This window comes from Prunus avium, chromosome 1 (genome assembly GCF_965620075.1).
Source record: "Prunus avium chromosome 1, drPruAviu1.hap1.1, whole genome shotgun sequence".
Taxonomy (NCBI): domain Eukaryota; kingdom Viridiplantae; phylum Streptophyta; class Magnoliopsida; order Rosales; family Rosaceae; genus Prunus; species Prunus avium.
Genome location: NC_142284.1, coordinates 61,301,651 through 61,329,264, shown reverse-complemented (window position 1 = coordinate 61,329,264; position 27,614 = coordinate 61,301,651). Strand labels below are relative to the sequence as shown.

General features: G+C 37.3%; 2 protein-coding genes, 1 long non-coding RNA gene and 1 other non-coding gene across 6 annotated transcripts; 2 read left to right on the top strand and 2 right to left on the bottom strand.

Moving 5' to 3' along the window:
* The first annotated feature begins 1,087 nt into the window (after positions 1-1,087).
* On the top strand, positions 1,088-2,784 carry LOC148298134 (uncharacterized). The gene is made up of 4 exons (XR_015832998.1): positions 1,088-1,555; positions 1,807-1,849; positions 2,267-2,360; positions 2,571-2,784. It is a non-coding gene; the product is annotated as an uncharacterized LOC148298134 (long non-coding RNA).
* An 8,952-nt stretch (positions 2,785-11,736) lies between these two features.
* LOC110765662 (Vps51/Vps67 family (components of vesicular transport) protein) lies at positions 11,737-21,007 on the top strand. 2 transcript variants are annotated; one of them, XR_002528056.2, is made up of 7 exons: positions 11,737-13,972; positions 14,560-14,754; positions 15,191-15,471; positions 16,156-16,335; positions 16,590-16,767; positions 18,990-19,308; positions 20,786-21,007. XR_002528056.2 is itself a non-coding variant. In XM_021968843.2 (6 exons), exons 1-6 carry the CDS (start codon positions 11,873-11,875, stop codon positions 19,161-19,163), a joined length of 3,108 nt encoding a protein of 1,035 aa, XP_021824535.1. In that variant the 5' UTR covers positions 11,737-11,872; the 3' UTR covers positions 19,164-19,676. The 2 variants fall into 2 exon arrangements, 1 of the variants encoding a protein (XP_021824535.1); XM_021968843.2 differs by lacking the exon at positions 20,786-21,007 and having other exon boundaries at positions 18,990-19,676.
* Positions 21,008-21,913: 906 nt separating this feature from the next.
* On the bottom strand, positions 21,914-27,084 carry LOC110765664 (cleavage and polyadenylation specificity factor subunit 3-I-like). 2 transcript variants are annotated; one of them, XM_021968847.2, is made up of 6 exons: positions 26,874-27,084; positions 26,491-26,674; positions 26,262-26,359; positions 24,448-24,493; positions 24,215-24,364; positions 21,914-23,717 (listed from the first exon to the last, which is right to left on the bottom strand). In XM_021968847.2, the coding sequence occupies exons 2-6, from the start codon at positions 26,638-26,640 to the stop codon at positions 22,083-22,085; spliced, it is 2,079 nt and encodes a 692-aa protein (XP_021824539.1). In that variant the 5' UTR covers positions 26,641-26,674; positions 26,874-27,084; the 3' UTR covers positions 21,914-22,082. The 2 variants fall into 2 exon arrangements, with proteins under 2 accessions (XP_021824539.1, XP_021824540.1); XM_021968848.2 differs by having other exon boundaries at positions 26,491-26,663.
* Positions 27,085-27,119: 35 nt separating this feature from the next.
* On the bottom strand, positions 27,120-27,193 carry TRNAR-UCG (transfer RNA arginine (anticodon UCG)). The gene has a single exon. It is a non-coding gene; the product is annotated as a tRNA-Arg (tRNA).
* Positions 27,194-27,614: the final 421 nt, after the last annotated feature.

Sequence of the window (27,614 nt, the reverse complement as noted above, 5' to 3'; positions counted from 1 at the left end):
CTAAAATCTACCATGGTATCTGAGGTATCATAGCATCCCCTATTTTCTATGTACAACCCCACAATGATAGTCATCTACGTACAACCCCACAATGATAGTCAAAGTCGTTATTGACGGTGGTGACTTGACCTCTTTGTTGTGTTATTGCCTGGAGCTTGATGGGATGTTGCTTGGAAGCTCCAATCTTAGTTTACCCCAAAAAAAAGTAAGCACGTCGAGAGAGATAAAAAAATATGAAAATTGACCAAACGAAAGGGACGGTCAGCAGCGTTGCCTTTTTCTTCCCACAATTATTTCTCTGATGGTACATCATAGTCAAGATCGTTTAGTTTGAGTTGACTGACTTAAACAAGACGTGAATAAGAAGTTCGCAAATGACTTATAGCTCAAGTAATTAAAAGTTTTTATTATTAAACTTAAGATTTTAGATTAGATTTTCTCCTCTCGAATATTAGGTAAAACAAAAGTAAGGAGTTCAAACGATATTTAGGAATGATCCCATTCTTTTTATGTATTTCCAAGATTTTAAAAAGTTGTATACTGGTCTTTCATAACGTTTAGGACATATTGCGGCAGAATGTCATTTACTTTTCATTAGATTTTCTTTTGGCAATTGCTATATCTTCTCGGTAATTGTAAATTCAAAGAAAGTTGTGGCATAAACTGTTAATACATATAAATGTGTATATATGAGCGTTGTTTTTTATTCTTGTGGAAGTTGGGATGTGCAATTAGTTTAATTATAGGTGAGTCTCACTACTAGAAATTTGGGCAATAGGGACCCTTTTTTAGAGACTGATAGACAAACAGTCCCTAAAAACAACTATTTGGCACCAAATTTTATTAAACCGTCCCTATAAACATCAAGGGACACAAAATTGTTCCTATTGCAATACTAGAAACACAAAACAGTCCCTATTGTTATTAGCATCTGTATTTTAAATGAATGGACATCAATACTGCCGTATATTGGGAAAATGAATGTTTCCATTAGGCACGGATATAAAAAACAGTGACAAAATCCCTTACTATATTAGGATTTAGGTACGGATATAAAAAACAATGACAAAATCTCTCAATGTAAGTCAAAGTCAGTTTCCTCTTCATTTTTTTTTTTTTATAGATCTGAGCCACAACCTTTTCTCCTTTCTCTTCTCTTTCCATCGCCTCCAACTCTTCATGGGTTTCTTCTTTTTCCTTTCATCTCTTCACCTCTGCCTCTTTCTTCTCGAATCTTTTCCCTCTTTTCATCGCCTCCCTCTTTTATCTCCTCCACTAGATCTGACGCCAATGAACCTCTAATCGCATAGGCATCTTTTTCTTCCTTATTTGGTTTATCTTATCTTTGTTCGATCAAGGAGTTGTTTTAAACCACATTCCTAGTATTTCTAGGTCACTCTTTTATCGCATTGGGTTTATCATTGTTGCCCATAGAGTCAGATGTGAAATGATGTTCTAGGTTTGACAAAACCAAGTACCGATTAGTTGAAATTAGGGGAAACCCCTTTAATTTTAGCTTGGGTACAAAGTGGCTATGGAGGAAAAGCACTCAGCTGTAAGTTTCAGTACCATTCTTTCTTTCTTCTTGGTCTTCTCTGTGTTTGTATGTGTTTCTGTCCAAACACCCTGCTTGGGCATGTTATAATATTAGTGTATTGTCATATAAGGTGAAGAAAAAATTATTTTTCTTATATTTCAGATGTCGCCAGCAACCTTTTCCGTAGGTAGTTTTTATTAATAAAGGTTTGAGTTTTCCAATTCATATTTGGAGTTTGAGGTTTCAATCTTGGCCTGTGATTTTTGCAGATTTTTGATTTGTCAATTTCTATTTGGAGGGCACATGCAGAAGGTGAGCATATTTCATATTACTTTTGGACTAGTTGCTAATTCATTAGTTTCGAATTGATATTGAGTTTTTTAATTTATATATTGAGTTTAGGTTTCAATATTGGTCCTCGATTTGTGCAGGTTTTCAGTTTTTGATTTATATTTAGATGCACTTACAGATAAGGATTCTATATTAGTTTTGGACTAGTTGTTGATGTGGTTGATGTGGTTGAATTTTCAGTTTGGCTATTAGGCTCTAATCATCAATTTTAAGTGAGATTTTAACAAATTGGTTTCTATCTGTCTGACTAAATTATTACAAGTAACCGTAGAGTTTATACTCTAAGTGTGAGATTAACTAACTGACTACAGCCTAACTAAAATTAAGCATGTGCCTCCTAGCAACAATACTTACTAAATTTTTTTGATTTCTTGTTAGGTTGTACTATTGGAAGATATTGAAGATCAGCTTGCTGAGAAATTTGCGGCAATATGCCCAGTTAAAGTATTTGATATTGAAGATATTGGCAAAGGTAAAGGATTTTTCTTTAATGGCATTTGTTCTCCAGCTGCTTTAGATACTAGACTGACATCAAAGAATTAGTCTAAAAATGATGCAATGCTGTAGGTTTGTCCCAATATATGGGTTTCAAAAACTATTGTTATATTTGCACTTGCACAATTTGTTTGCCTTGTTTGTCACTTTTTGGAGTGGCTTGATTGATGATTTCACTGGTTAGCAGGTAAAAAGAGGGCTCACTTTGTAGGGAATGCAGAGAAGGGAAGGGATAGGAGAATGCAATATCATTACGGAGTAAGAAGGATCATTCATTTGCAAGTAATTTCCTCTGTAATCAAAGTTGGAATTATAAATTTCTCGTAGTTTCTCGTTATTGTAAGTGTTCCAGAAATGTAGCGCAAGTAATCGCTAATGTATGAAATTTGTGTTTCAATTCATTTATTTGTATAAATCACTTGCTCAGGAGTGAAAAATGGCGTCTATGCACGCGACAAACGGCGTCAATTTTTTTTTTTCTACTATAGAAGTTAGTAGGCACTGATATTCAGTGCCTAGGGAATGCATTAGGCATGGATGTATTTCATTAATAGAATACTTTAACGTGTATTGGGTATTACGAAAATGTGGAACCCATTGCAACAATTAGGCACGGAGATTTATAATCAGTGACATAATATCAATAGAGGACCCTTTAAAGGACACTGATATACATCAGTCCCTAATACTGCAATAGGCACTTTTTTCAGTCCCTAAAGAAGGCAATAGGGACTGATAACGCTCAGTCTCTTTTGAGCCTTTTTTTAGTACAGTTGGTAGGCCTTTATTTTGGTTATTTTTAATTTTGATTTGTTTTTAAGGCCATTTAGTAATTTTGAGCCATTTAAATAGTCCACTAGGTTTTTTATTAAAAAGTTTTGGACTTAATGTGTTTTTTATATGATAGGCTGCTTTGATGGGTTTTTTTTTTGTGAACCTCCTCTCTTTTTTTTTCCATTTTACCTCTTTTCTTTTCTTTATCTATATGAATTTGGTTTTTTCTAAGTTGCAGGTTTGATTTTTCTCTATATTTGTCTATTTGATTTCTAGGAAAAGGCACACTATTACCCTCCATTTAGATGAAAGAATTGAAAATTATATAGAATTCTAAAATGACGGAATTGAGATTTCCATCATTTCAATTTCTAGCAATTGAAGATTTCAGTGTTTGGATTTATGTATGTCAAATTTTGTAAATGGCACTATGGAAATTGTGAAATGACGCCTATTTTGGTGGAATTTAGACTCGGGAATTTGATGCCCTAATTTCCATGATTTTTTTATGCACGTCATTTAATAGATTCCGCGTTTAAGTTGCCAAACAAGGGAACTGTCAATTTCTTAATTATCTTAAATTCTCGACTTTTATTAACTAAACTTTGAGTTATTTTACCTCATCCAAACTAAATTCTGATTAGTTTAGTGTATGTAATTGTTTTTATGTGTGAGGAGGCGTTCGTGAACTCAATAAACCAACCCTTTGATACACATGCAGTGATTTGGCTGTGTTCATCTAATGCCTTCCTCCTACTGGATTTTGATTCTCACTGTATGTTTTATGTTTGTCCTTTTTCTTACTAATTCAAGATATATAATATGTTCATTCGTCATGAGCTGTTATCTTCTTTCCTAAGAAAAACATATAAGCAAGCCTTTGATTGTATTGATTGAGATTATTTATCCCTCAGCATTCTTTTGTCTTTCATCTCATTCAAACTTAATAGACTCATATTTCTGAAGCATCTCTTTTTTGTGTGGAAGAAACCTCGACAATACAAGGGATAACTTTATTGATTAACAAGTGGAAAAAGAAGGGGGGACTTATAGCCTGACCTCGATTACAAGCATCGATATCCAAGAAAAGTACATTTTGTGTAATGCATCTCTTAAGATTTTTAGTAAATTGAGCTTAGACCCATAAAATTCATTTTAAATCACCTACAATCCTTCCATTTATTGAATTAAGGTCCGTCAAGTGGAAAAAAGACTGGAAATGAAAGAAAGTGTGGGGTGATGCCTATGCTTGCCACTAATTAGAAAACGCACTCATGGTCCATCCTCGTAAAAAAATCATGTGGGTTGTGGGTTTTTATCAAGCAGATCCCAAAATCATTTTTTTTGGTGGACTACACTAATCAAAAGAAAGTTAACGATTATTTGCATGACACTTCCTCCTCCTAAAGTAATTAGACCTAAATTGAAAATCGTACTATATGGGTTACACACACTATCAATGTGCCATGAGAATTCGAATATGTGACCACTTGTCTACAAGTCAATGTATTTTTTCATTGGGTTAGACCTTATTCATTTTTTTTAATCCTATAAATAATGAATGAAGAAGTAAATTATGATAGGAAATACAATTATTAACAAACTATTTCTATTTGTTTGGTAAACTTTGGAGGTCAAAGCAATTGGCAAGTCATGAGAGTTTATTAGACAAAGTCGTGACTAATTTATAGGTCAGTCAAAAGAAAAAGGCTTTTTATCACAAATGGTCCCTGAGGTTGGTGAAATTATCGTCTTTCGTCCTTAATGTTTTTTTGTGACACTAATGGTCCTTAAGGTTACCCTCTACACATCAAAATGGTCACTGCCATTAACTTCCGTTAAGTTTTCTGTTAAAATGCTGACTTGCTACATACATGGGCCACACATCCAATAATATAGAGCCATGTGGCATTAAATAATATATTTTAAAAAAATTAAATTTTTTTAGAAAAAATAAGAAGATTAAAACTTAAATTTTTTATTTTAATTTTAAAAATGAAGTTGTTTCTCGCCTCCTACCTCTCTCCTCCTTCCAACCTGCCAACCCACCTCCTTCACCCCTCCCTCTCTCTCTCTCTCTCTCTCTCTCTCTCTCTCTCTCTCTCCTCAGATTCGTTGGTGATGGTCAGGCAAGCAAAGAACTGGGTCGGAATCTGGCTGGGTAAATGGATCTGATGCAAGGGCATAATTGGTTTCGATAGTTGGGGAAGGCATGGGGTCCAAATCTGGAATGGGTATGATGGGCAAAGGGTTTAGTTGGTCTGAAGGGGTGGAGGAAGTGGCTGTGAATCTATGATGGTTGGATTTTTTTTTCTTTTTTAGTCAGAGCTGCTAAGAGAGATGAAGCTTTTGTGATTACAGTGTACATGCTTTAAAATTTGAAATTGTGTTGGTTTCTTCTTGTTGGTTTTTTTTAATTGAATGGGAAGAGGGAGGGATTTCTTAGTGGGCATGGAAAAACAAAGGGAGTGGGAGAGGGAGAGGGAGAGAGAGAGAGAGAGAGAGAGAGAGAGAGAGAGAGGGAGAAATGGTAGAGGGGTAGACGCAGGGGAGGGCGAAGGGCCATAAGGGGATGGCTGAAGGTTTTTAAAAACAAATTTAAGTTTTAATCTTTTTTTAAAATGTAATTTTATTTTAAATATATTATTTAATACCATGTGGCTTTATATTATTGGATGTGTGGCCCATCTATGTGCCACATCAGCATTTTAACAGAAAAATTGACAGCATGGACCATTTTGATGTGCGGATAGTAACCTTAGGGACCATTAGTGTCACAAAAAAAATTAAGGACGAAAGATGATAATTTCGCCAACCTCAGGGACCATTTGTGATAAAAAGCCAAAGAAAAAAGACATAAGGAAAATCAAGGGCCGGATGCCTTTTTTTCTTATCACAACTAATCCTACGCTCAGACAATCCACTTACGAGCATTCCTTGATGCACCACAATAAGATGGAGAAATGAAAATTAACAAAGACAACTAGACTAGTAAGTTGATGATTTTACTTTCAGAATTTACCACAATTAAAAAAAAAAGCAGTTTGATAAAACTAATTTAGTTCTCTTTGCATTCTAATTCCTTTACGATACAAAGGTTAAACCCATGCCACCTAACCAACACTAAATTAACTTAGATCAGGCAAATCACAGTCGAGATCAGCTAAGAAGTACCAAAAAAATACCACAATTTCAATTCAAACAAGGACATCTGTGAGAGATTAATTTGGTATGGATTGATTTAAGCAAGGAAATTTAAACTTAGAAGAGCTTTACATTAACTGATGTTGACTTCATAAGCTGGTTTGAGTTGAATTTTGTCCCACATTGGAAATTTAGAGTTCTTTTGAACTCTTTATAAGACTCTGGGTCAATAAATTATTAAATAGATGTAGGGTTTTTGACTGAAACTTTTCACTGACTAAATTTTTGGTCGCCCCCAATTATTGCTCGAGTTTCATTTTGGTCTACCGACTAAATTTTTCGGTCCAACCATCAAAGTCTGTCAATTGTTTCGTGAAATTGAGGAGCAAAACTGTCAAAGTTAGTCCATCCCTGCAACCCACCGATAGCTCTTCACCTAATTCCTCTCTCTGTCAATTGTTCTGTTGAACACGATTACTTGTCCGCCTTAGAAGATGGTCATGTGTACGTTTTGAGCCTCTCTTAGGGAAGATTTCTTCACACTAAGACGTGATGAAGAAGCCACTACTTTCCAGCATTTGACAAAGTATTAGCTGAGGGAACCCGACAATGCTTTAAATTTATAGAAATTATATCTGGGCATACCTAGAATCAGCCATCTTGGGAACCTCTAATCTGTGAACATAGGAGCCAAAAACATCTTGATCGTGTTGAGGGAACGGTTTGTACCCAATTTTGGTCAATGGACCAAAAATGGTTACCTCCCCAAAAAAGAGCATGGCAAGGGCCCAAGCCCAACAATTGTCTACAGTTTAAAGTTTTTCAAAAAGATTTTTTGTTTAAAATAAAGACCAAGACAAAAACCAAAGCCCAAGGGTAGAGGGCCCAAAGCGATTGAACTATTGAAAAATGGGAAATTGGAAGATGTTCCAAACCCACGCGAAGGTGAGAAGGACCATCAACATTTAATGACGATTTGACTTTTCCCTCTTCCATTAAGAAAAGCCAGCCGCCTAAGGAAGCCACCAAGCCAGGTAAGAAGCCAACTTGCACATCAAATCGCCAAGGACGAAAACGCCTCAGACCAGGAAACTAATTCGAAGGACCGACGGTTCTCGTCAGAAAGATCGATCTCCCCCTCTACGGACCAGTTCAGGACGTCAAATCAGCAAGCTGACTTTGGACAACAGCCAAATATCCTTGCTCAGTCATCATCACTTAAGACCTCTCCTGCTCCTATAAATAGAGAGCTTCCAGCACAGAAGAAGGGGACTCTCTCTCCAAAAACCAGACGCAACGTCTTAGAAAAGCACTCAAGGCATTCCAGTCATCTCGTTCAGACTTCAGATAGCCAGACGATCTCTGTGTTCATCTTTTTATTTCTCTGCCATTTCCATGGTATGATTAACTTCTGAAAATGTTTAGTTTGAATTTGTATAGTTTAGCCGGCTATGAACCTTAGATCACCGTGATAATGTACTTCTTAGTTTGGAACTAATAAGCATGGATCTCTGCTGTTTCTGTCATTAATTTAATAACTAAGTAAATGAGAATAATGGAACTCATATCTAAAGAGTTCTGTTTTGCTTATGTCTGCTTCCATTTCCGTATATTTAATATTTAAGCCATTTCCCGCTTTTCTTTTATTCAAACTATAATATCATGAAAGGTTTTTAGCCCGAATCGAGCCGCATAGGCTTGAGGGATACAAGCCAGTTGGGCCCGAAAGTCATATAGTTGGGCCCGAAATTGTGGTTAAATTATATATATAAATTTAAATTCAGACTTAGGTTCGTAAACCCGCGCGAGGTGTTTGTTGACCAAGAACTTTGTCTTTTCCCTTGCTTGGATAGGTGTGGCTCGCACCAACCATAGCCGACATATACATGAGAGAAAGAATTGTGAAGTCCTCTTAACTGGGGCATAGAAAAGAACCAAACCAGGCCAGTACCCCACCTAGTGCACAATGGCTTGAACAGAGTTTCAGGAAGAAGGCGCAGACTCCACAAAATACTAACCACGTTCGCTCATACCAGGTCTGTTGGACTGGTCATACATCCAACAGTGGCACGCCTATAAAGCAGAACCCATGAATCAGAAGAATTTCAGAGGTTAGGCCCAAGATAGGGCTGGACTGGATTTCTTATCAACCTGATTCAACTTTCAATCTCGTTGAATATTGAAATAACATCTGCGTGGGCCAAGAAAGAAACAATCGGGGCATTGGTGTAGGTCTAACAGCTCCTGTATTCTTTCGAGCACGCCTACTACGACATTGGGCGAAAAGAATACTTGACAGGAAAAGAGAACCAACAAGAACAAATCCTTGGATTTAAAGTCTCTAGGAGTGGTTGGCACATTCCTTTTCTTTTTTTTGGGGTCTGAATGTTGGCACATTCCTTGGAAAAAAGAAATTATGAACATCTCTTCAAATTTTTAGATTTTTATAATTATTTCCTTTAATTTTTAATTACTGTATTAATATTTTAATTCATATGAACAATTTTACTCCTTAATTAAGATAATAATAATAATAATAATTCATATGAACAATTTTACTCCTTAATTAACAGTGGACCATTTTAATAATAGAGAGTTGGAGTACTATTATGAAAATTTTAATTCGTTGACCAAAATGAAACTTGAGCAATAGTTGAAGGACCATTTCGGTTAAAATTTTTTGTTTTTGGCTTATTTGTTCAAATGCCTCCTATGGTTTCCAAATAGTCTATGTTTGTCCCTTGATGTTTTAAATGACTCAATCTCTCCCTTGAACTTCCATTATGTGACCAAAGTTGCCCCATTCCGTTAGTTTTCAAATAAAAATCATTAAATCAACTAATGTGGCATAGGTAGTTTTAAAATAAAATTTTCTTCTTTGGAGAAATTATTTTAAATGTTTAAAATAAATTAACTTTTTGAAAAAAATTAAATTAAATTAAAAACCCAGCAAACTCGACATCAACGTCAACCACCATTCTCTATCCTCTGCGTTACCTTCCTCTGCTCCATCGTCATCGGGATCGTCCCTCTCCTCCATTCCCCCGTTCTCTTTCCAATCACTCCTCCTCTATCATCATCACCCACACACCCCTTCCTCTTTTCCTCTTCAATCACTCATCATTCATCACCCACACACTATGTATTGATTGCTCTTCTGTTTTATTTTTAACTTTATTGAGTTACTTATTGAGGAGTTCTGTATATTTTGGAAATGGTGGACATTGGGTTGGCTTCGGTTCTGTGGAAGAACATGGTACAGTTTGGGGGAGATATTTCTAAGTTGTAGGGGAAGATATGGAGAGATGAGAGAGATAGCAAGGGAGGAGATGGAGAGATGAGAGGGAGAATGGGTGGGAAGAGACAGAAGATGAGGGGTTTGACAAGACCGTCGAGCTCAGGAGTTGGGACTTGGGAGGGGCCGCTGGGTTTGACATGTCAGTTGATTTAATGATTTTTATCTGAAAACTAACATAATAGGCCAGTCGGAATCAGAGACTAATGAAGCCACATATTTATACAAGATAAACACACAAAACAGGACCACATCCATGATCTGCTTTTGCAGTAATTGAATGAATCATGGAATTATTAATTTGGAACACAGAATATCTATTGAATTATAGTCTTTGCATAAAGTTAATTAGGTAGCCTTTCTTTTTCTTCTAGTCTGCACATGTATTTCAATGAATGGGGAAATTACTGGATGATAAGACTTGTGGAAATTTGGTATTCGTTGGAAGAATGAATGTGTGTATGGAGATATTGTTAATTTACTATATTATCTTTATTTAATGAAAAAAATTTCATTTGTAAATAAATTCATTAACTAAGGATATTTTTGGTATTTTAAGTGTTTCATCATTCTTTACCTCTATCTTTTTATATATAAATAAACAATGACAGAGCTATGAATTTTCAAAGGAGGGGCAATATTTAAAATGCTAAAATTAAATACCCTTAGAATTTAAACAATACTAAAGTCATTCATAATTCATGAAAAAAAAACTTTACAAACAAAATGCCAACAAACAAAAAGGCAAAGCCTCTTAGGAGTTGGCACATGTATAGTGCAACTGCACCTTCCTGCACCTACACTACTGTAAAGCGTTAAATACTTTTTTGTTCGTTGGGTTTTACATGGAAATTCAATTTGGTCACTGAAAAAAATATTTAGCTAAATTAATCACTTTTTAACCAAAGTTGACAATTTATAGGTGCGTTGTTAAGTTTTTAACGGAAACAAACTGTAAGTACATAAACACCCCTCTAATATCATATAATTAATCTAATTATTATTAATCAAAGTCGAGCCTACAGCCAAGCCCATTAGCCCAACTCTCCAATGTTAATCACACTTACCAAACCATATCATAGTGCCTTGTTTATAAACACCTTTATAAGAGTGGATTTTCGATGTGGGATTTTCACAAAAGGCACCTCAAAAGATAAGCCTACAGAGAAATCCATATTTTATTGTTGGTGCAATGTGGAAATGTAGTTAAAGAGTATAGTTGTGCGACTATACTCCGTAAATAAAAAAATTAAATTACTATTTATTGAGTAATATAATTCATGAAGTTAATTAAAATATTTAATACTAATTATTCACTAAAAAAACAACAAGTAAAATAAGGCAAAGATAATATTTAATTACTAAAAATAAAATTTAAAAACATCAATTAACCTAAACATACTAAGTTTATATATATATATATATATTTTAAAATCCCTTTCAGGGAAAGTTCGTCGGCACATGTCTACGTATTAGACCTTTCCCGACGAAATTTTGTCGGTGGAGGTAACTTTTGTCGGGAGATGTCTAACTTGGCAAACATTTGTCGGTAGACATCTACCGACGATATTTCGTCAGGAGAGGTTTTTTTTAATTTTAAACCAAATCAGAAAGAAAGAAAAAAACCGAGTATAGCCGCGCGGCTATACTATTTATCAGTGACTAAATAGATACTTTGTGTAAAATACAATGACGAAAACGGTATTCAAAATATATATTTCTCTCAGTGCATGAAAATTTGTAGTTTTGTTGTGTCAGCAAAATTGAGATTTCTTCTACGGGAGCTTCTATAATGAGGAGGTTGAGTGAGGAGCTTATTTGAGGAGGCTCATCTCACCATAAAAAGGGGTGTGGACCCCCCCAATGCACCCCCCCCCCATGTGCTTTGTTTTTAGTTGTTGATGGTGAGATTTCACCTCCTCAAATAAGCTCCTCACTCAACCTCCTCATTCTAGCCTCTCCATTTCTTCTACTTGTTAAATATCTGTCTCTCTCGCGAGTCGCAACAAATGAGGGCCCAAAAACAAAGAGACTAAAAAAGCCCACAGTTAAAATATCAGAGATGTGCAGGCCCAAGTTGAGCATCTACCAGGCAAAATTAGCAGCTAGACTAGAGTTTTACAACTTCGATTCGATTAATATAGGACCAACGAATTGATCAAAAACACAAAAAAGAGGGAGAATGATGTCGTTTTGACCCACCGCAACTGCAACCGCAACCGCAACCGCCTAGTCATCTCTAAACTCACCCAACCCAAAAATCCCGACAATCGATAATGAGAGTGAGCTCCGGCGATGGCCTCGGTGGCGGCGCCACCTCCACTGCCGCCGCGGCTTCCAGGGACGCCGAGGCCCTCTTCCGCTCCAAACCCATCTCCGAGATCCGAACCGTCGAGTCCACCACCCGAACCCAGATCCAATCCAAGATGGAGGAGCTCCGCCAGCTCGTCGGCACCCGCTACCGCGATCTCATCGACTCCGCCGACTCCATCGTCCTCATGAAGCGCTCCTCCCACTCCATCTCCCTCAACATCTCCTCCGTCCACGCCTCCATCGATTCCCTCTCCTCCTCCGCCTCCACCCCCGACCCGCCCGACCCCTCCCGCCACGACCCGACCCGCCACCGCATCTACGGCATTGCCTGTCGGGTCAAGTACCTCGTCGACACCCCCGAGAATATCTGGGGCTGCCTCGACGAGTCCATGTTCCTCGAGTCTGCCGCGCGCTACTCCCGCGCCAGTCACGTGCACTCCACCCTCACGCTCCCCGGTCACGTGCGCTTCCTCTCCAACTTCCCTCTGCTCCAGCACCAGTGGCAGATCGTCGACAGCTTCAAGTCTCAGATCTCTCAGCGCGCCCGCGACCGCCTCTTCGATCGGGAGCTCCAGCTACCCATCTCCTCCTACGCCGACGCATTGGCAGCCGTTGCTCTGATCGACGACCTCCGCCCCGAGCACGTCCTCTCGCTCTTCCTTGAGACTCGGAAGTCGTGGGTCTCGCAGATACTCAACGCCTGCGGTGTCGATGCGCAGTGCTCCGACGTCGTTTCGGTGCTGTGCGAGGCGTTGAGGGTGATTCAAGTGACCGTGGGGCAGGTGGGGGAGCTCTTCTTGCGGGTGTTTAACGACATGCCGTTGTTTTACAAAGTGGTTTTGGGTTCCCCACCTGCATCTCAACTGTTCGGTGGAATTCCCAACCCGGATGAGGAGGTCAAGCTTTGGAACTCGTTCAGGGAGAAGCTGGAGGCCGCCATGGGAATGCTGGAGAAGGATTATATTGCCAAGGCTTGTCGCTCGTGGCTTAAGGACTGTGGAGGCCAGATGGTGGATAAGATCAATGGGAGGTTTCTCATTGATGTCATTGGCAGCGGCCATGAGCTCGCCTCAGCTGAGAAGTTGATTAGGGAGACTATGAATAGCAAAGAGGTATTAGAAGGGAGCTTGGAGTGGCTCAAGAATGTTTTCGGGTCCAACATTGACCTGCCTTGGAGTAGAATGAGTGAACTTGTTTTGGGAGACGATTCGGACCTATGGGACAGTATCTTTGAACCAGCATTTGTCGGGAGGATGAAGGTGATTGTGGACCGCAGGTTCGAGGAGCTCACGAGGGCTGTGAACGTTAAGGAGGGTGAACCCATTGATTTTCTTGGTGCTGGTGGTGGAATTTGGTTTGTAGAAGCCAAATCCAATCATGGTAAGAAGGGTACTTCTGCTCTGCCTTGTGAAGAGAATTGTCTCAATTTCTATTTTGGTCCTCAAGCTAGTGGTATTAGGGATGCTGTGGATAGTAGCTGTCAGGAGGTTCTTGATGACTTACTGTGTTTCTTAGAATCTCCAAAGGCAGCCCTTAGATTAAAGGATCTGGCACCCTATCTACAAGATAAATGTTACCAAACCATATCTGTTATATTGATGCAACTGAATAGTGAGCTTGGGAATTTGGAAAGTGGCAAAGACAAGCAAGGGCTGGTAACCGTTGAGAGGGCACTTTTCATTGGGAGACTCTTGTTTGCATTGCAGAACCACTCCAAACACATTCCCATCATACTTGGCCCTCCAAGGTCTTGGGCAAATGCAACTGGGTCTGCAGTTTTCGATAAGTTACCGTCCATGTTGAGACAATCTAGAGCCCCCACTGATTCTACCGTGCTTGATAGCCCCTTGGGTTCTAAAAGGCACACTTCATCTGCTACTGCTGCATTGCTTGGAGCAAGCCAAAGTGCAAGCCCTAAACTTGAAGAGCTTAATGTAACTATGCGAGATCTCCGCATTAGAGCGCATGGTTTATGGATGTCATGGTTGTCCAATGAGCTTTCAGTTATTCTTTCTCATGATCTTGAAAAAGATTATGCTTTGTCATCATCAAGTCCTCTGAGGGTAAGTTGCATTTAACACACTGCTTTCTGTGTGTACCTTTTTCAGTGCTGCTATCAATTAACTATGCCTTTTAATTAGTATAAGTGAAATAAATTGAGAGCTTACATGACTGGTAATAAACTACTTGTTGGATGCTAATTTGGAAGTGCAAATGATCCTTCTTTTCATCTGTTTTCAGTTAGAAAAAGAGAAATGAAAGGGCTTTAGAGGGTTTTGAAGCTAAACAGCCTAAACTTGATATTGCAAGGTGGTCTTGATTATTATAATTTGATCATTGGTCAGCAACCACCCTACAAATGCAGGAATAATGATGTGGTGTTAAAGGAAACAGACCTGAAGAAATAAAATTGGTTGCATGCTTTTAAAGCAAATCCATGGGTTGGCTTAACATAGTAGTGTGTTTAAGTGAACGTTTTATTAGTATTTCTGAAGAACATTTTGTGTTCATCCATCTGCTGACCAAGATATTGGAGTGCTTATGTTCTGTTTAAGACCAAGTTGATGGTATATTACGCTATGCTGTTTGTCGTTTGCAAGTATGATGTTGATTAGAATACAATTCACCATAATTTTCATTATTTGGGCAGGGTTGGGAAGAGACAGTAGTTAAGCAAGAGCAGTCTGATGATAACCAATCAGACCTGAGAATATGGCTCCCGTGCATGCCTTCCCTCTATGTAACCTCATTTCTCTTCCGTGTATGTGAAGAAGTTCATCGAATTGGAGGTCATGTTCTTGACAAAACAATTCTGCAAAAGTTTGCATCAAAATTGTTGGAAAAGGTATGTAACTCAGCTTGATGTCTGACTTCACTCATCTTTTCTGTATTCATCAATATGTAATTGTTTTTCCCAACCAAAAATTTAAATCCCAAATCCGACCCATCCATGTAATTTCTCAAGCTTTAACCATCAGTATGTTATTCCACATGCCACCCACTAGACCAAAAGGCCGTTAACCATCAGTATGATATTCTTACTCGTAATTTTCTGAATACCCCCACTTTTACTGTCCTAATTTTGTTTCTTCTAAAAAAAATTGTAACTATCGCTTAGCTTGAACTCTATCTTCTTATCTTGCACTCTCAGGGGTGTTTACTTTGTGATATTTATGGGAAGAATGAAGAAGTTACAAGTTGTTTTGTTAAACAATTGTTGTGATTTCTACTCTCAACTATTTCTCTTTGATTGTTTATGTGATTGCAATATTTTCATGTAGGTCATTGATATTTATGGGGACTTCCTTTCTACTCTAGAGGCTGGTGGAACTGAAGTGTCCGAAAAAGGAGTTTTGCAAGTTCTGTTAGATTTGAGATTTGTTGTTGATGTCCTTTCTGGGGGTGATTCTAATGTGAGTGAGGAGCCATCTATAAACCTAAAGGCAAAAAGTCCTTTCAGACGGAAGCAGGAACAAAGCCATGTGAAGTCTGTCATTAGAGAGCGTTTTGACGGGTTGATAAATCGCCTTTCGCAAAGATTGGATCCCATAGATTGGCTTACGTGAGTTTGTTCATTCTTGTGACTAAAATTTAAAGAATTATAAAGATTTTCCTAAAGTTTGGATCTGAGAGTGGTGTCTCCTTACATGCATGTTTCTCACCCATTGTTCCCCTTAAAAGGCTGTCTAATTGTTGCTTTCAGAGGAAAATGAATATTCAGGAGTTTCCAGGTTATGTCTTGGCTAGCTAGTCATTTTTTATATTCTGGTCACAATGCGTATTGGATCTTATAAAGAAAAAATTAGCTAATATCTTTATCTTACCTAGGAAAAAGAGATAGTGACTAGTATTGATAGGGGATAGAATGATGTGTGGTGATATTATGAATGCACTGAAAAGTATCCCATGCTGGATCTTTTTCTTTTCCAGTGGCAATCCTGAGCTGGATCTTGCCTAAGATTAAATCTTATAATATTCTGTTATCTGCATTTCCAGTGGCTCTTGAGCCTAGTGGCACCTCCTCCCCCTTTTAGAATAAGATTGGGAGGTGAGATCAAGAGTTCATGGCTTGGTTGATCTGGCTATGTGTCTGTAGATTCCTAAGCCAGACTTCTGCTAAAACAAAAATAAAATGGAGGGATATCTATAATATTGTGTTGTATATCAATTATTCATAGCATTTTAAAATAATTTTGTAACTAATTAGGCATTTGACTTTGTGTTTTCTTACTTTATCTCATATCAGGTATGAGCCATATCTCTGGGAAAATGAGAGGCAGTCATACCTACGGCATGCTGTCCTTTTCGGATTCTTTGTGCAACTTAATCGCATGTATACAGATACTGTTCAAAAACTTCCTACTAATTCTGAGTCCAATATAATGAGATGCTCTTCAGTTCCTCGCTTCAAGTACCTTCCCATCAGGTACGTTTTCTGAAACTTAAATTATTTTCTACTTTTTGAGCAACCACCTTACATGTTGTCCACATGTGTTATCAATTTTGATTCTATTCAAATTTCTTATACATGAACTGTATAAATTGAATTGAACTGGCTGATCAGTTACATATGACTGCATATTAGTGTTTTCCAGTTTTAACTCTGGCCAAAAATAGTTGTTGCCAAAGGGTACCATTCAATATTGGGTTCATAGTTTTGACTTCATTTTGGTGTTCCAGTGCCCCGGCATTGTCTTCAAGAGCGACAGCTAAGACGTCCATTCCAACATCTTCAGATGATATTTCTTCTAGAAGTACCTGGAAATCTTATGCAAATGGAGACCTGTCCAGTAAGCTTGATTTGGATGATAACTCGAGTTTTGGGGTTGCAGTACCAATCTTTAAATCTTTCATGCAGGCAAGGCTTTCTATCTCTTTAGTTTTTCTTGTCACAAGTTTTTCCTATTTTCGTAGTTGCATTTAAACAAGTATCGATTTCATATTGGAATAGGAATGCACATGTTGTTTGAGATGTAAATTTTTAATGGCATTATTAGACTTGGCAAAGTCATACATGGGACAATAGCACAACACTGACATGACCTAAAAGTTAAGTTTTCTGGTGGAGCCTTTTCGGTTCAGATCTGTAATGGGTTAACTTATGATGACACCTTATCTCAAAGGTTCAGTCAGTGACTCAGTGCCATTGGCGAAACACGTTAATGTGTTAGTGACATGTTTTCTTCATGAAAGATGCTTTTTTTTTCCTTTTAAAAAACTCTTCAGAGTATAAATTGTTAAATAACTTGCTGCTGGATCTTGTTCTTTAATGTAACCAACGGCAATAGACTAAACTAGCAAATATTAGGAAACTTAGACACAAGAATTATACTGGTTCAGCAGAACTTTTGCCTACCTCTTCCAATGATCGGCTGAACCACATACGAAGCAACCTTCCTTCTTTTCCTTTTTCTTCTTGGATTTTGACCTACCTCTGTTGCCTGTTTTCTCATCCTTGGTCTTTTCCCGCCCCCTCTCCGTGCCTTTGGCATAAAGGCCTTGAGAGCTTTCAGTTATATCATCTAGTTTAGCATATGGCTGAAGAGCTTGAATTGCGTCTTCAAGCTTGAATTTCCAAACATTAGAGTTGTTCGAAAGTGCTTGAAAGACGAAGGTAGAGACCTCAGTAAGATGGTAGCCATATCATCATCTTTGTAAGTTTCTTCGACCTTTTGAAGATTAGTTATGCAATTCTGGAACCTGCATACGTGATCTTCAATATCACCTCCTTCTTCCAGTCGAAGTCCGAATAGTTCATCCTTTAGAAAAAGTTTATTGGACACGGTTTTGCCCATATAAACATTCTCCAACTTTGTCCATGCTTCATGGGCAGTCATCTTTTCAGTGATGTGTGACCGAACTGATCTTGTGAGATGGATCTCGATGGAACTCTTGGCCTTCATGAGAACCTTAGTCCATGCTGCGTCTGTCATGCTTGTCGGCTTCTCACCGTTGAGTGCATCATCCAAATCTTGCTGTATCAGTACGTTCTTCATCATCCTTTGCCAATCCGTGAAGTCATCCTTGCCGTCAAAAGGTTTTAACGCGGGTCCGAGATCCGCATTCATCTTCCCTTTAGACATCGTAGAACTCTTGAACCTGGCTCTGATACCAATTGTTAAATAACTTGCTGCTGGATCTTGTTCTTTAATGTAACCAACGGCAATAGACTAAACTAGCAAATATTAGGAAACTTAGACACACAAGAATTATACTGGTTCGGCAGAACTTTTGCCTACGTCCAGTTGTGATTTCTCTACCTAGAGAAATCACCGCTCCTTTGATTAATAATAGAGATTACAGAACTTTTGCAAACCCTAGAACTAATCTCAAAACTCTTGGCTGTCTCTGGCTATTTTTCCTCTCTCTCAAAATAAGCCTTGCCACACCCTATTTATAGATATAGAGTTGGCTTACATGTCCTAAGGCTGATTGAATTCCTATTCCTAAGTGGATTAGGAAATTACACTTATCCAAAACCAAATAGGCTTCTAGAAATCCAAACCTGAATTGAATAAGGAAAACTGAAATTCTTTCCTAATCCCTCTAGGACAAGAATACCTCTAATTTTCCTAAAGCAATCCTAAACCAACTAGGACATATTTGACGAGCCAAAATCCTAACAAAAATTTTTTTGGGTTGTATTTCTTTAACATGTTTTGGATTGTTGTATCTGATATATAATGTGTTGGACACAGTTTTTATGGCAATATTATATTTTGTTTATGTTATTCTTGGGTTGTGTTTGGGTTTAGTATATTTCCACACAATACGAACATGCTAAAACACAGCACATTGCCAGGTCTATTGATGATAATCCAAAGTTTATAGTTTGGGAGTGATGGCAATATGCTGATTTTAGATACAAGATTCTCATAAACTTCTTATGTGTGAATATTGTTTAAGACCATCCAGACTTGAGTGGTATGGTATACAGTTTTTACTCTTTTGTGTCAACTTGATTTTGATTTGCGAGTCTACTGCATATAGGATTTATATGGAGAATTTTTTCTGGTTATCCACTTGTTTGCCATATTTGGATAGCCAGGTTGTGAATATGATGTTCCTTGTAATTGGCAGGCTAGAAGCATATTTGGAGAGAGCACATTGAAACTGGGATCAATGCTAACAGATGGGCAAGTGGGCATATTCAAGGATAGATCAGCGGCCGCCATGTCGACATTTGGCGACATTCTACCTGCCCAGGCTGCAGGTCTCCTCTCATCGTTCACAACTTCCAGATCAGACTCTTGATTGCCTACAGAATCCTTCAGTCTTATCTTCTTTTGGGCATATGTAAGTAATATTTCACTGTGAAGAGAAACAGTGGAGTCTCACCAAGCATGAGATTAGGGCGCCGCCAGAGTTTGCAGTACTTATTTGAAACCAGGTAGAAAAGGTATGTGATTGAAATGAAGCCCTGAGTTTTGGATTTTAGTTAAAGTTTCAGATGGGGGATTAGGAACTTAAAATGATGAGGTTATGTATAGAAGCCAGATAGGTTGAGTAACCCTGATTTGAAGCTGTGAGAGCTTTTTTTTTTTCTTTTTCTATTAATTCATTTTTTGCTTCCATAGCTTATTATTTTTCTGGGGTTCTGTTATTATAAACTTGTATTCTTTTATTTATTTATACCTTTTGATGTTTGGAAAGAGCTGTCTGGTTATGGATATTGTTTGTACTTTAGTGGACAGCTTGAACACTGTTGTTGTACTTTAGTTTATAGATTCTGAATAAAATATTTGTGTTTCCAATCAAAAGAAAAAAGTTTGGGCTGGTAAACGTGTTGAAGTTACTGCTGGTATTCCCTGGCTGTTAAGCTGTTAGTTGTCTGCACTTTTGCTGACTTCCTATTGATTTCTATATTTGGTTTTTCTTTCTTTTTTTCGGGTGAGGGGTGTTGCTCCTGTTAGTTCCTTGTGAAATGAATTATTACCTGTCTTCTAAGCGTCTTTGCTACATGTTGTTTTTCCATGTCTTATTAATATGTCATCTCTGTTTAGCTATCCTGACAATTCCATCGAGTAGCTGACCACCATCTGAATTATTCTTTAAGCTCTGTAACAAAGAATGTGTCAACCATTTAGTCTGTCAACATACTATGTAGTCTGCTGAGTGCTCTGTTTGTTAATCATGTGTTATTAACTGCTTTACTAGTAGTATGTTGTCTTGGAAGGGGCGTGTAGTTTAAGTGGTACTTAAGAGCATTCATCATGCACCTGAGTTCTTGTCTTGGGTTACCCCTCCAATATGGCTAGTGTTCTAAAAGTTTTATATATGTATTCTTGTATTTACACTTGCTCGAAATCAAGGCATAGTAAGTATGGTCTGTCATCACTACCTTTATTGTCTATGTATTTTTTCTAAGAAGGCCCAGAAAAAGAACAGAAAAGCTGACATGGAAGGAGTCACGGCAGTACCTATAATAGTTCTGAGTCGGACAGATGCCATTGAGTTCTCTTACAATATTTCTTCGTATATATTTGCTCTACTTAAATAGTCGCCGTGCATAGAAGACAATTAGCCATAGTACGACTTTGTTGCTACTATTTTGCTGCATTACCAAGTCACCTTGAATTGAGTTGTGTTTGGTCAAATTCTGTGATGAATAACACCAAAGTCAAAACTGGTTTTCTGTGTTGTTTATGTTTTTATTATGTAGAAGTCTGAGATATTCAAGTATATTTTGCAAGTAAGAAAAGTTTGGAAGCATGCTGCTACATAAAAAAAAATTACTGGAGTTGTTCACTATTCTTAAATCTAAAATTTCTTATTGAGTCTTATGAAGCGTCTCTACTTGAGTGCTCTGAAAATGATGCAATACCTATTTAATGTAGTTTGCTGTGTTTTGTGTTTATTATATTCTCTTCTTGTAGGCCAGTCGGAGTTGGAGGTCACCACGATTTGGGTGCCAACTTGGAGGATGCGTGCGTGATATTGTTCCATGTTCAAATTCAAATTCAATTGTAGAAATTGTAAAACCCTTCTCATGTATTATTTGTTATTTGTGTATAACTTTCACTATACGAAATTAGCTGTATGTACTCTTAACATGTTAGTTATGAGTTTTTACATAAAAGAAATTTTTTTCTTCATAATACTTAGTCCAGATGTGCCATTAAAACTAATTATTTGTTCACATATTCCATTTGAAAAGAAAAACCAAAAAATAACTTCCGGCACGAAACTAGGCTAAAACTTTTGGATGGAATACATTTTTTTCCCCAATTCAATTTTTATTTCATCAGCCCTTTTCTTTGAATATGATACTTTTTAGTCTCTTATTCAACTAAACAAAAATGGAAGTATTAACTTGTCTAGAATACAATTTCTCCTCTAAGCAAGGCATATTCTGCACAAAATTAATGTACATCCCGATTTTCTCTGCTAGGTTAAAATTCAATTACATAAAGAATTATCCGTTCTCAGAAATTGATCCAAAGAGACATGATGAATCCTTGAAATTTGTACTTTTATTAGAGGTATAAGAAAAAAAAAAAAAAATAATAATAATATATATATATATATATATATATATATATATATATATATATATAATATATACAGAAATTCTCTTATCGTGCGGACACCATGTATTTTGTACTACCTCTCTCTGTTTTCCTGCCTGTTTACAATATGATCAGCACGATAATAACGTGCGGACATCCGGATAAGATATATATAGAAAGTATGGGCAGAATAATTTATTACTTTTGAAACATACTTTATATGGCGTACAATACAACCATCTCTTATTGTAGCAAAAGAAACAAAAAACAGAAAGAAACCATCTCTTATTGCCTGCTCAAAGTGAATGAAAATTTTCCCCCGATAAAAAACCAATGTAAAAGTAAAATTGCCAAACGTATGCCGATTACGAGATTATATGCACTGCCTTGCCAATCAAAGATATTTGCAGATGTCAGCTAAGCACCATGTAATAAAATTTGGGTGCTCATTCATTAAAAGGAAACAACCAGGAAGGTCAAAACACTGTAAACATCTAAACAGAAAACTAGTCCAAGTAGATTGACACATCGATGATCAAAGGAAGGAAACAGTTACTTCATTTGTCAGTTGGTGGTTGTTACTGTTCACTGATTGGTATTCATCCGTTAGCTTAAAGAATTCAAAAGTAACTCAAAATACAACAAAAACATCGAAGCACTGCAGCTAAGTTGCAGAAAGAGGGATTGGCTTCACCGCACTTTGGATTCGACGAAATGCCGCCTTTACTCTTTCCTTGAGACCTTCATTTTCACTCTCAACATCCCCACTCTGTTTATCAAGCTGTGCCACATTCCCGTCAACACTAATCACTAGTTTCCCATTTTCTCCAGGCTTCACATCCCCAAAGAGTGATACAAGAAGTGCATGAATGACCTTTTCCACCTTCTTCCCATTCTCTTCCTCAGTTTTTACGTCCTCTGATTCAACAACTACCTTGGGGACTTCTCGGTTGATATTCAAAATAAGAGCCACAATGGAGTCTGACACCATATCACTTATAGGATCTGACGACCAATGTACTGAAATGTGTTTATCTGTATCCTGCTTCACTGTCACCCGATCATGCACTCGCAATGTTGGCACCCCAGATTCCTCATCCACTGAAGACTCTACACTCTCATAAATTTGCCTTAACCGGTGTTTAATCACAGTGAAGCCACTAGCAAATGGGATAGTAATTCGTTGAGTGACGTTTGCTGTGCACAGCTGTGAGAAGACATGAAGATCATCAGAAGCCATTATTTGATAACTGAAGCCTTTTTTTACCAGTAAACCGCTGACACTTTCACCAACTTCAGGGGTCTTCTCAGCAAGCCTTCCAATAGCTTTTGCCATTTTCTGTGAGTTAAAATACATTTCAACAGACTGACAATTCTTTGGGGTGAGGATTTTGGTGTTACGATCAGCAAACTGGGTCATCAGCTTCTGTTTGAGCCTCCCCATCTCATTAGCTTCTCCATGAACAAGGATTATATTAGGAGGCCTCAGCTCTTCCAAAAATGCAGTTGTCTGAACAGAGTCTGCATGAGCAGAGAATGAAATGTAATGGACCTGCATGTTGAGAGGAGCAGTGAGTCCATTCATAAGAGTTACCTCCTTCGGTTCATTGATGATTGTTTTAGCTAGTGTCCCTTCAACCACATAACCTGGAATAACACATGCATTTTTCTTATCAGAGCACCACATATCAAATAGCTGCCTTGACAGCCCGCTCTGAAGACCACCAGGGCTTGCCATCACCACTGATGGGCCTACATCTTTGAAATTTTCAATGCTCTTTAGTGGTGATACGTACTTGAATATGAAGGGATTTGACTTCGCATTGCGGATCCTATCGTTCATGGAAAGGGTGTATGTCTCATATACAGATAAACATCTTTTTGCAAGTGGGGAAGCATAATAAATAGGAATATTTTGGAGCTCAGGATGGTTTGCCCAATACTCATCAAGGATCAGGAGAAGTTCTTGGGCACGGCCAAGTGCAAAAGCAGGAATTAAGACACGACCCCCTTGAGAGACGGTTGAATGGATAACATCAGTGAATCGCTTCTCTCTGATGTGCCGAGGTTGATGGTGCTGGACACCATATGTGGATTCAATAATGCATATATCAGGGGAGAACTGTGGGGTCTCAGCAGCACGGAGATGCCGGTCTTCTTCACGTGAATAATCACCAGTGTACAGGACTCTAACACCGGCAATATCAACCATAAACATAGCAGCACCAAGGACATGACCAGCAGTATAGCACCAAAATCGAATGCCCTCAACCTCTACTGTTTGATGGAAATCAATAACCTACAATTACCATACACTGTTAGACAATTATCATGAGAAAATCATTCATGTCTTGTTGGGTGTAAAGGATTAAGGATCCAACACCAGTATTCAGATTAAGATTGTACTGAATAGAGATAAATGGATAATGATGTAAAGATGGTGAGGTTGAGTCTATCAATAACCAAAATGTTAACCAATTCAAAGTACTAATATCACCAACTGGCCAGCACCAAACTAAAATATTAACCGGGTCAACAAATGCCAACTGAACTCAGATTCTTGAAAGCACTACTTTCTCTGCACAAATCACTGGAATTTTGGCAGAGAGAAAACATACATCCCCTATGAAACACAGCCACAACTACAAGCTGTAATGCTGGAAAATTTTGGTTGGTTCAAACATACATCGTTAGAAACAACATAACTCAAATTTAATATAAATCTGTGATAGGGAGGTTCAGTTGGGAACAAAAACCAGTGGCAATAAACACATAGGTCATGGGAAGACAACAAACCTCAATTTTATCCATTGAGGCATTTATGTCCTGCTCATCAAACAACATATCTTCAACTGAAACTTTGCTCACTTTCACATAATCCGTCAAAAGCAACTTGTAGATGGCCTTTGTTGCATAAGTCATAAAGACTCGGCCTTTGAATGTGGTCTATCAAAAGTTATAGATATATTAGTTCCCTGGAAAATAAAATAAAAACTAATTATATAATTATTCATTCAGAAAGTGAAAACCTTCTCAAGAAAGTAAGGTAGGGAAGCGGCATGATCCAAGTGAAAACTGCAAGCAAAAAGTATGACCTAATATTAGTACAATTGGATGAAGAGTCTACAATAATGAGGTAACACTTCCACATATGACTTTGGCAGCAAAAGGTGAAATCAGACACATCTATAACCATGTTGCCAAAGAAAAAAAAAGTCTGATGTGTAGAATGCAATGTGATTGTACATGGTGCATGACTTCTTACATGTTACAAAAAATCTTTATGTGATTGTCAAGAAGAGCATAGTACAACTGGCCCTAAGAAGAGAACCTTTCGATTTCCTGATTGTTGTTTTGGCGGCTTTTGTAATGTTTTCTGCATGGTTGGATATTTGCTCATATATTTTGTTTGTGGTTTTCTATCAACTGTAGGATGAGGGGTGTATCTTTTGTGCACTGCTGGTACTTCAATTGTATTCCCCATTTACTATTAGCCTCTTTTTTGAACTGCTGGTCCACTTTGATTCTAATGGCAATTACTACTAGTATTTTTTATGTGTTGTATCTTTTGTAATGTAAAATATGTAAATCTGAGAATTAAGGGGGAAGGGGACCGCACCCCTTTTAGCAGCAAAATTTCAGAAGGAATTATTGATCATGGAGACAATATCACTTGTAAATAAAAACATAAGAAGAATTCAAGAAATATTATTTGAATTTTTCCTTCAACAATATTCAATAAATTTCTTAAAATAATCACATCTTAAAGAGCTCGCGTACATAAAATCCATATATAAAAAAAAGTAATTATTTTTGCTAACATATCCTTCTTGTACAATATCCAACCTTTTCAGGATCACTCAACCTACATACAAAGTCATATTCAATATTGGCAGACATACCTATTCATCATATGCTGAAATATGCCTATTTGAAAGTCCAGTCCTATAAGAATTCAGGAATCTAAGCACCTAAAATTTAACTCTTTTTTCTAATGGAAAATAAGTTTCAACAATTACCAAGGTATAAGGCCATATTTTAACATTATGTCATGCAACTATGGCCAAGAGTGATTCTTAACAATTTTTTTTTTGGACGAAAGATTCCTAACAATTGTGTTTCTTTTCCTTCCTCTTCTTTGATTTTAATTCCTGCATTAGTGTGATTGCATTGACACCACAAACAGCTGTCACCAAGTCTAGGTTTTCTGCTACCCAAATCTAAACAAAACCTTTTCAGTTTTCGCCTCTTTCCAAACCTTGAACCCATAATAACCTATTCCACCTTAAGAACTTCAAAATCAAAACCGATTCCCGTGATTGGCAACTAATTCAACTTCAGACATAACTTTTTTTCTCTTAACAAACCATCACTTCTTCTGGAATATTGCTTGGTGTTATCTATTTCATCCTACATCATTTTGGTGTAAAAGCTCTTTGTTGTAAATAGTTGGTATTGGACATTTAGTTCTGTGTAAATTTGGTGTTTGAGCTACTTGTCCTACATTAGATACAATCTTTTCAACTGATAAGAAAATCAAGAAAATAAGCACAAAGCAGTTTTCCTATTAAAATTCATCTCTTAAAACTTTAAGAAATTAGTCAGAGAGAAAGAAAAAACAAAGTTCTACTCAACCAGAGTAAACACTTAAATGGTTAGCTCATTCAATTAAAATAAGAAATATTTTGACCCAATGGGTCATGCTGATGGTTTTATCATTTCATAAGCAACTGACACATAAAATACTAGAGCGGCAGGAGAAGCAAGGACATTGCAGTATTGATGCTATGACTTATGAGTTAAGCATACGATAAAATAAAAGAAAATGAAAAAAAAAACATACTGAGTAATGAGGAGGACATCAATTATGGAAGGATCAATCTCATCAAAGTACGGCAAAGCAGCCATGCCCGAATATGCGGGGTGAATTCCACAATCAAACTATCATTCATGGGAAGGTGACCCAAAATCACAAACGCAAGAAAGAAGAGAAAAAAAAAAATTAGAGTAAAGAAGAAAAACTCCAGATTCAATACTCAAAAAAAGATAATGCATTTGTGTTAATGGCATACCAACACAGTTTTCCCTTTGTAGGACATATACACACAAGAGCGGCCGACTTCATTACCAGCCCCTAAAGGAGTTATGATAAGTTTATCATCTTCTCTTGATGCAGAAGCCTCACGCCGCTTCAGAGGTGAGGGTTGTGCCATGGAAGCCATTTTTACCCAGAATGTGTAAAGCCCTGCAATCAACCTGAAAGATAAGCGTACTTCAAGTTCCCATTATAAAGACAAACAAATTAAAATTTGGGTGCTTAATCACCGAAATTGATTGAAATTTTGCATCATGTAAAATTAACAGTTGTGCCTCCCTAAGACAATAAGTTGAGCTTAATTGAAGAAAAGAAAAATAACAACATAAAACCCACAACACAAGATGTTACATTTCTTACCTTTAGTCTTCCCCAATCTTCACAGAAACCAAAAACAATAGGGAAAAACAAAAAAGAGAAGGGAACCTAAGATTTAGAATAAAGCAGAGAGAAAAATGAGAGAGAGAGAGAGAGAAGTAAGCGTTCAAAGATTTCTGAGAATGCAGAGAGAGCTTAAACCCTAAAAAGTGAGAGTGAGAGAGAGAGAGCGGAAAATTACAGCTCCTAGTCGCTGTGGGACCGTAAGCTTCAGATTAAAAAATAAATCGACCACAGTGGGAGTCGAACCCACGACCTTCTGATCCGAAGTCAGACGCGCTAATCCACTGCGCTATGCGGTCAGATAATGCAAACCTCTTTGAAAATTAAATTTAACCTCTTCTTTTTTTTTTCCCTTCATTATTATAATTAAACTATCTTAGAAGAAAGAAGAGGACAACTGCGGTAAATGTTTTTTAAAATTTTAATAGATTGCGAACGTATTGTTTTATCCTCATTTAATAACGTGTCTTGTGTTTTAGCATTTTCATTAACCAAGGGTAAATGTGAAATTTTGAATGTTTCAATTTTAAGGTCTTCCGACTTTATATATATATAGATTTATTCCAATCCTTTGAATTGAAGTGTGTAGCTGTTGCAACTTGAATTTAGTTTCATATATTATTTATGTAAAAAATGACAAAACAGTTATTTTATGGGATCACTATTATATCAGATACGAGACTTTCACATTCATCAACTCAATGGCAGTGCAGAAAATTG

Excerpts from the sequence above, each read along its gene's own strand:
- LOC110765662 (XM_021968843.2), top strand. The coding sequence starts at position 11,873 with ATGAGAGTGAGCTCCGGCGATGGCCTCGGTGGCGGCGCCACCTCCACT. Across the intron at positions 13,973-14,559 it reads CATCATCAAGTCCTCTGAGG|GGTTGGGAAGAGACAGTAGT; the intron begins GTAAGTTGCATT and ends TTATTTGGGCAG. Across the intron at positions 14,755-15,190 it reads CATCAAAATTGTTGGAAAAG|GTCATTGATATTTATGGGGA; the intron begins GTATGTAACTCA and ends ATTTTCATGTAG.
- LOC110765664 (XM_021968847.2), bottom strand. The coding sequence starts at position 26,640 with ATGGCTTCCATGGCACAACCCTCACCTCTGAAGCGGCGTGAGGCTTCT. Across the intron at positions 26,360-26,490 it reads ACAAAGGGAAAACTGTGTTG|TTTGATTGTGGAATTCACCC; the intron begins GTATGCCATTAA and ends CATGAATGATAG. Across the intron at positions 23,718-24,214 it reads CCTCAATGGATAAAATTGAG|GTTATTGATTTCCATCAAAC; the intron begins GTTTGTTGTCTT and ends TGGTAATTGTAG.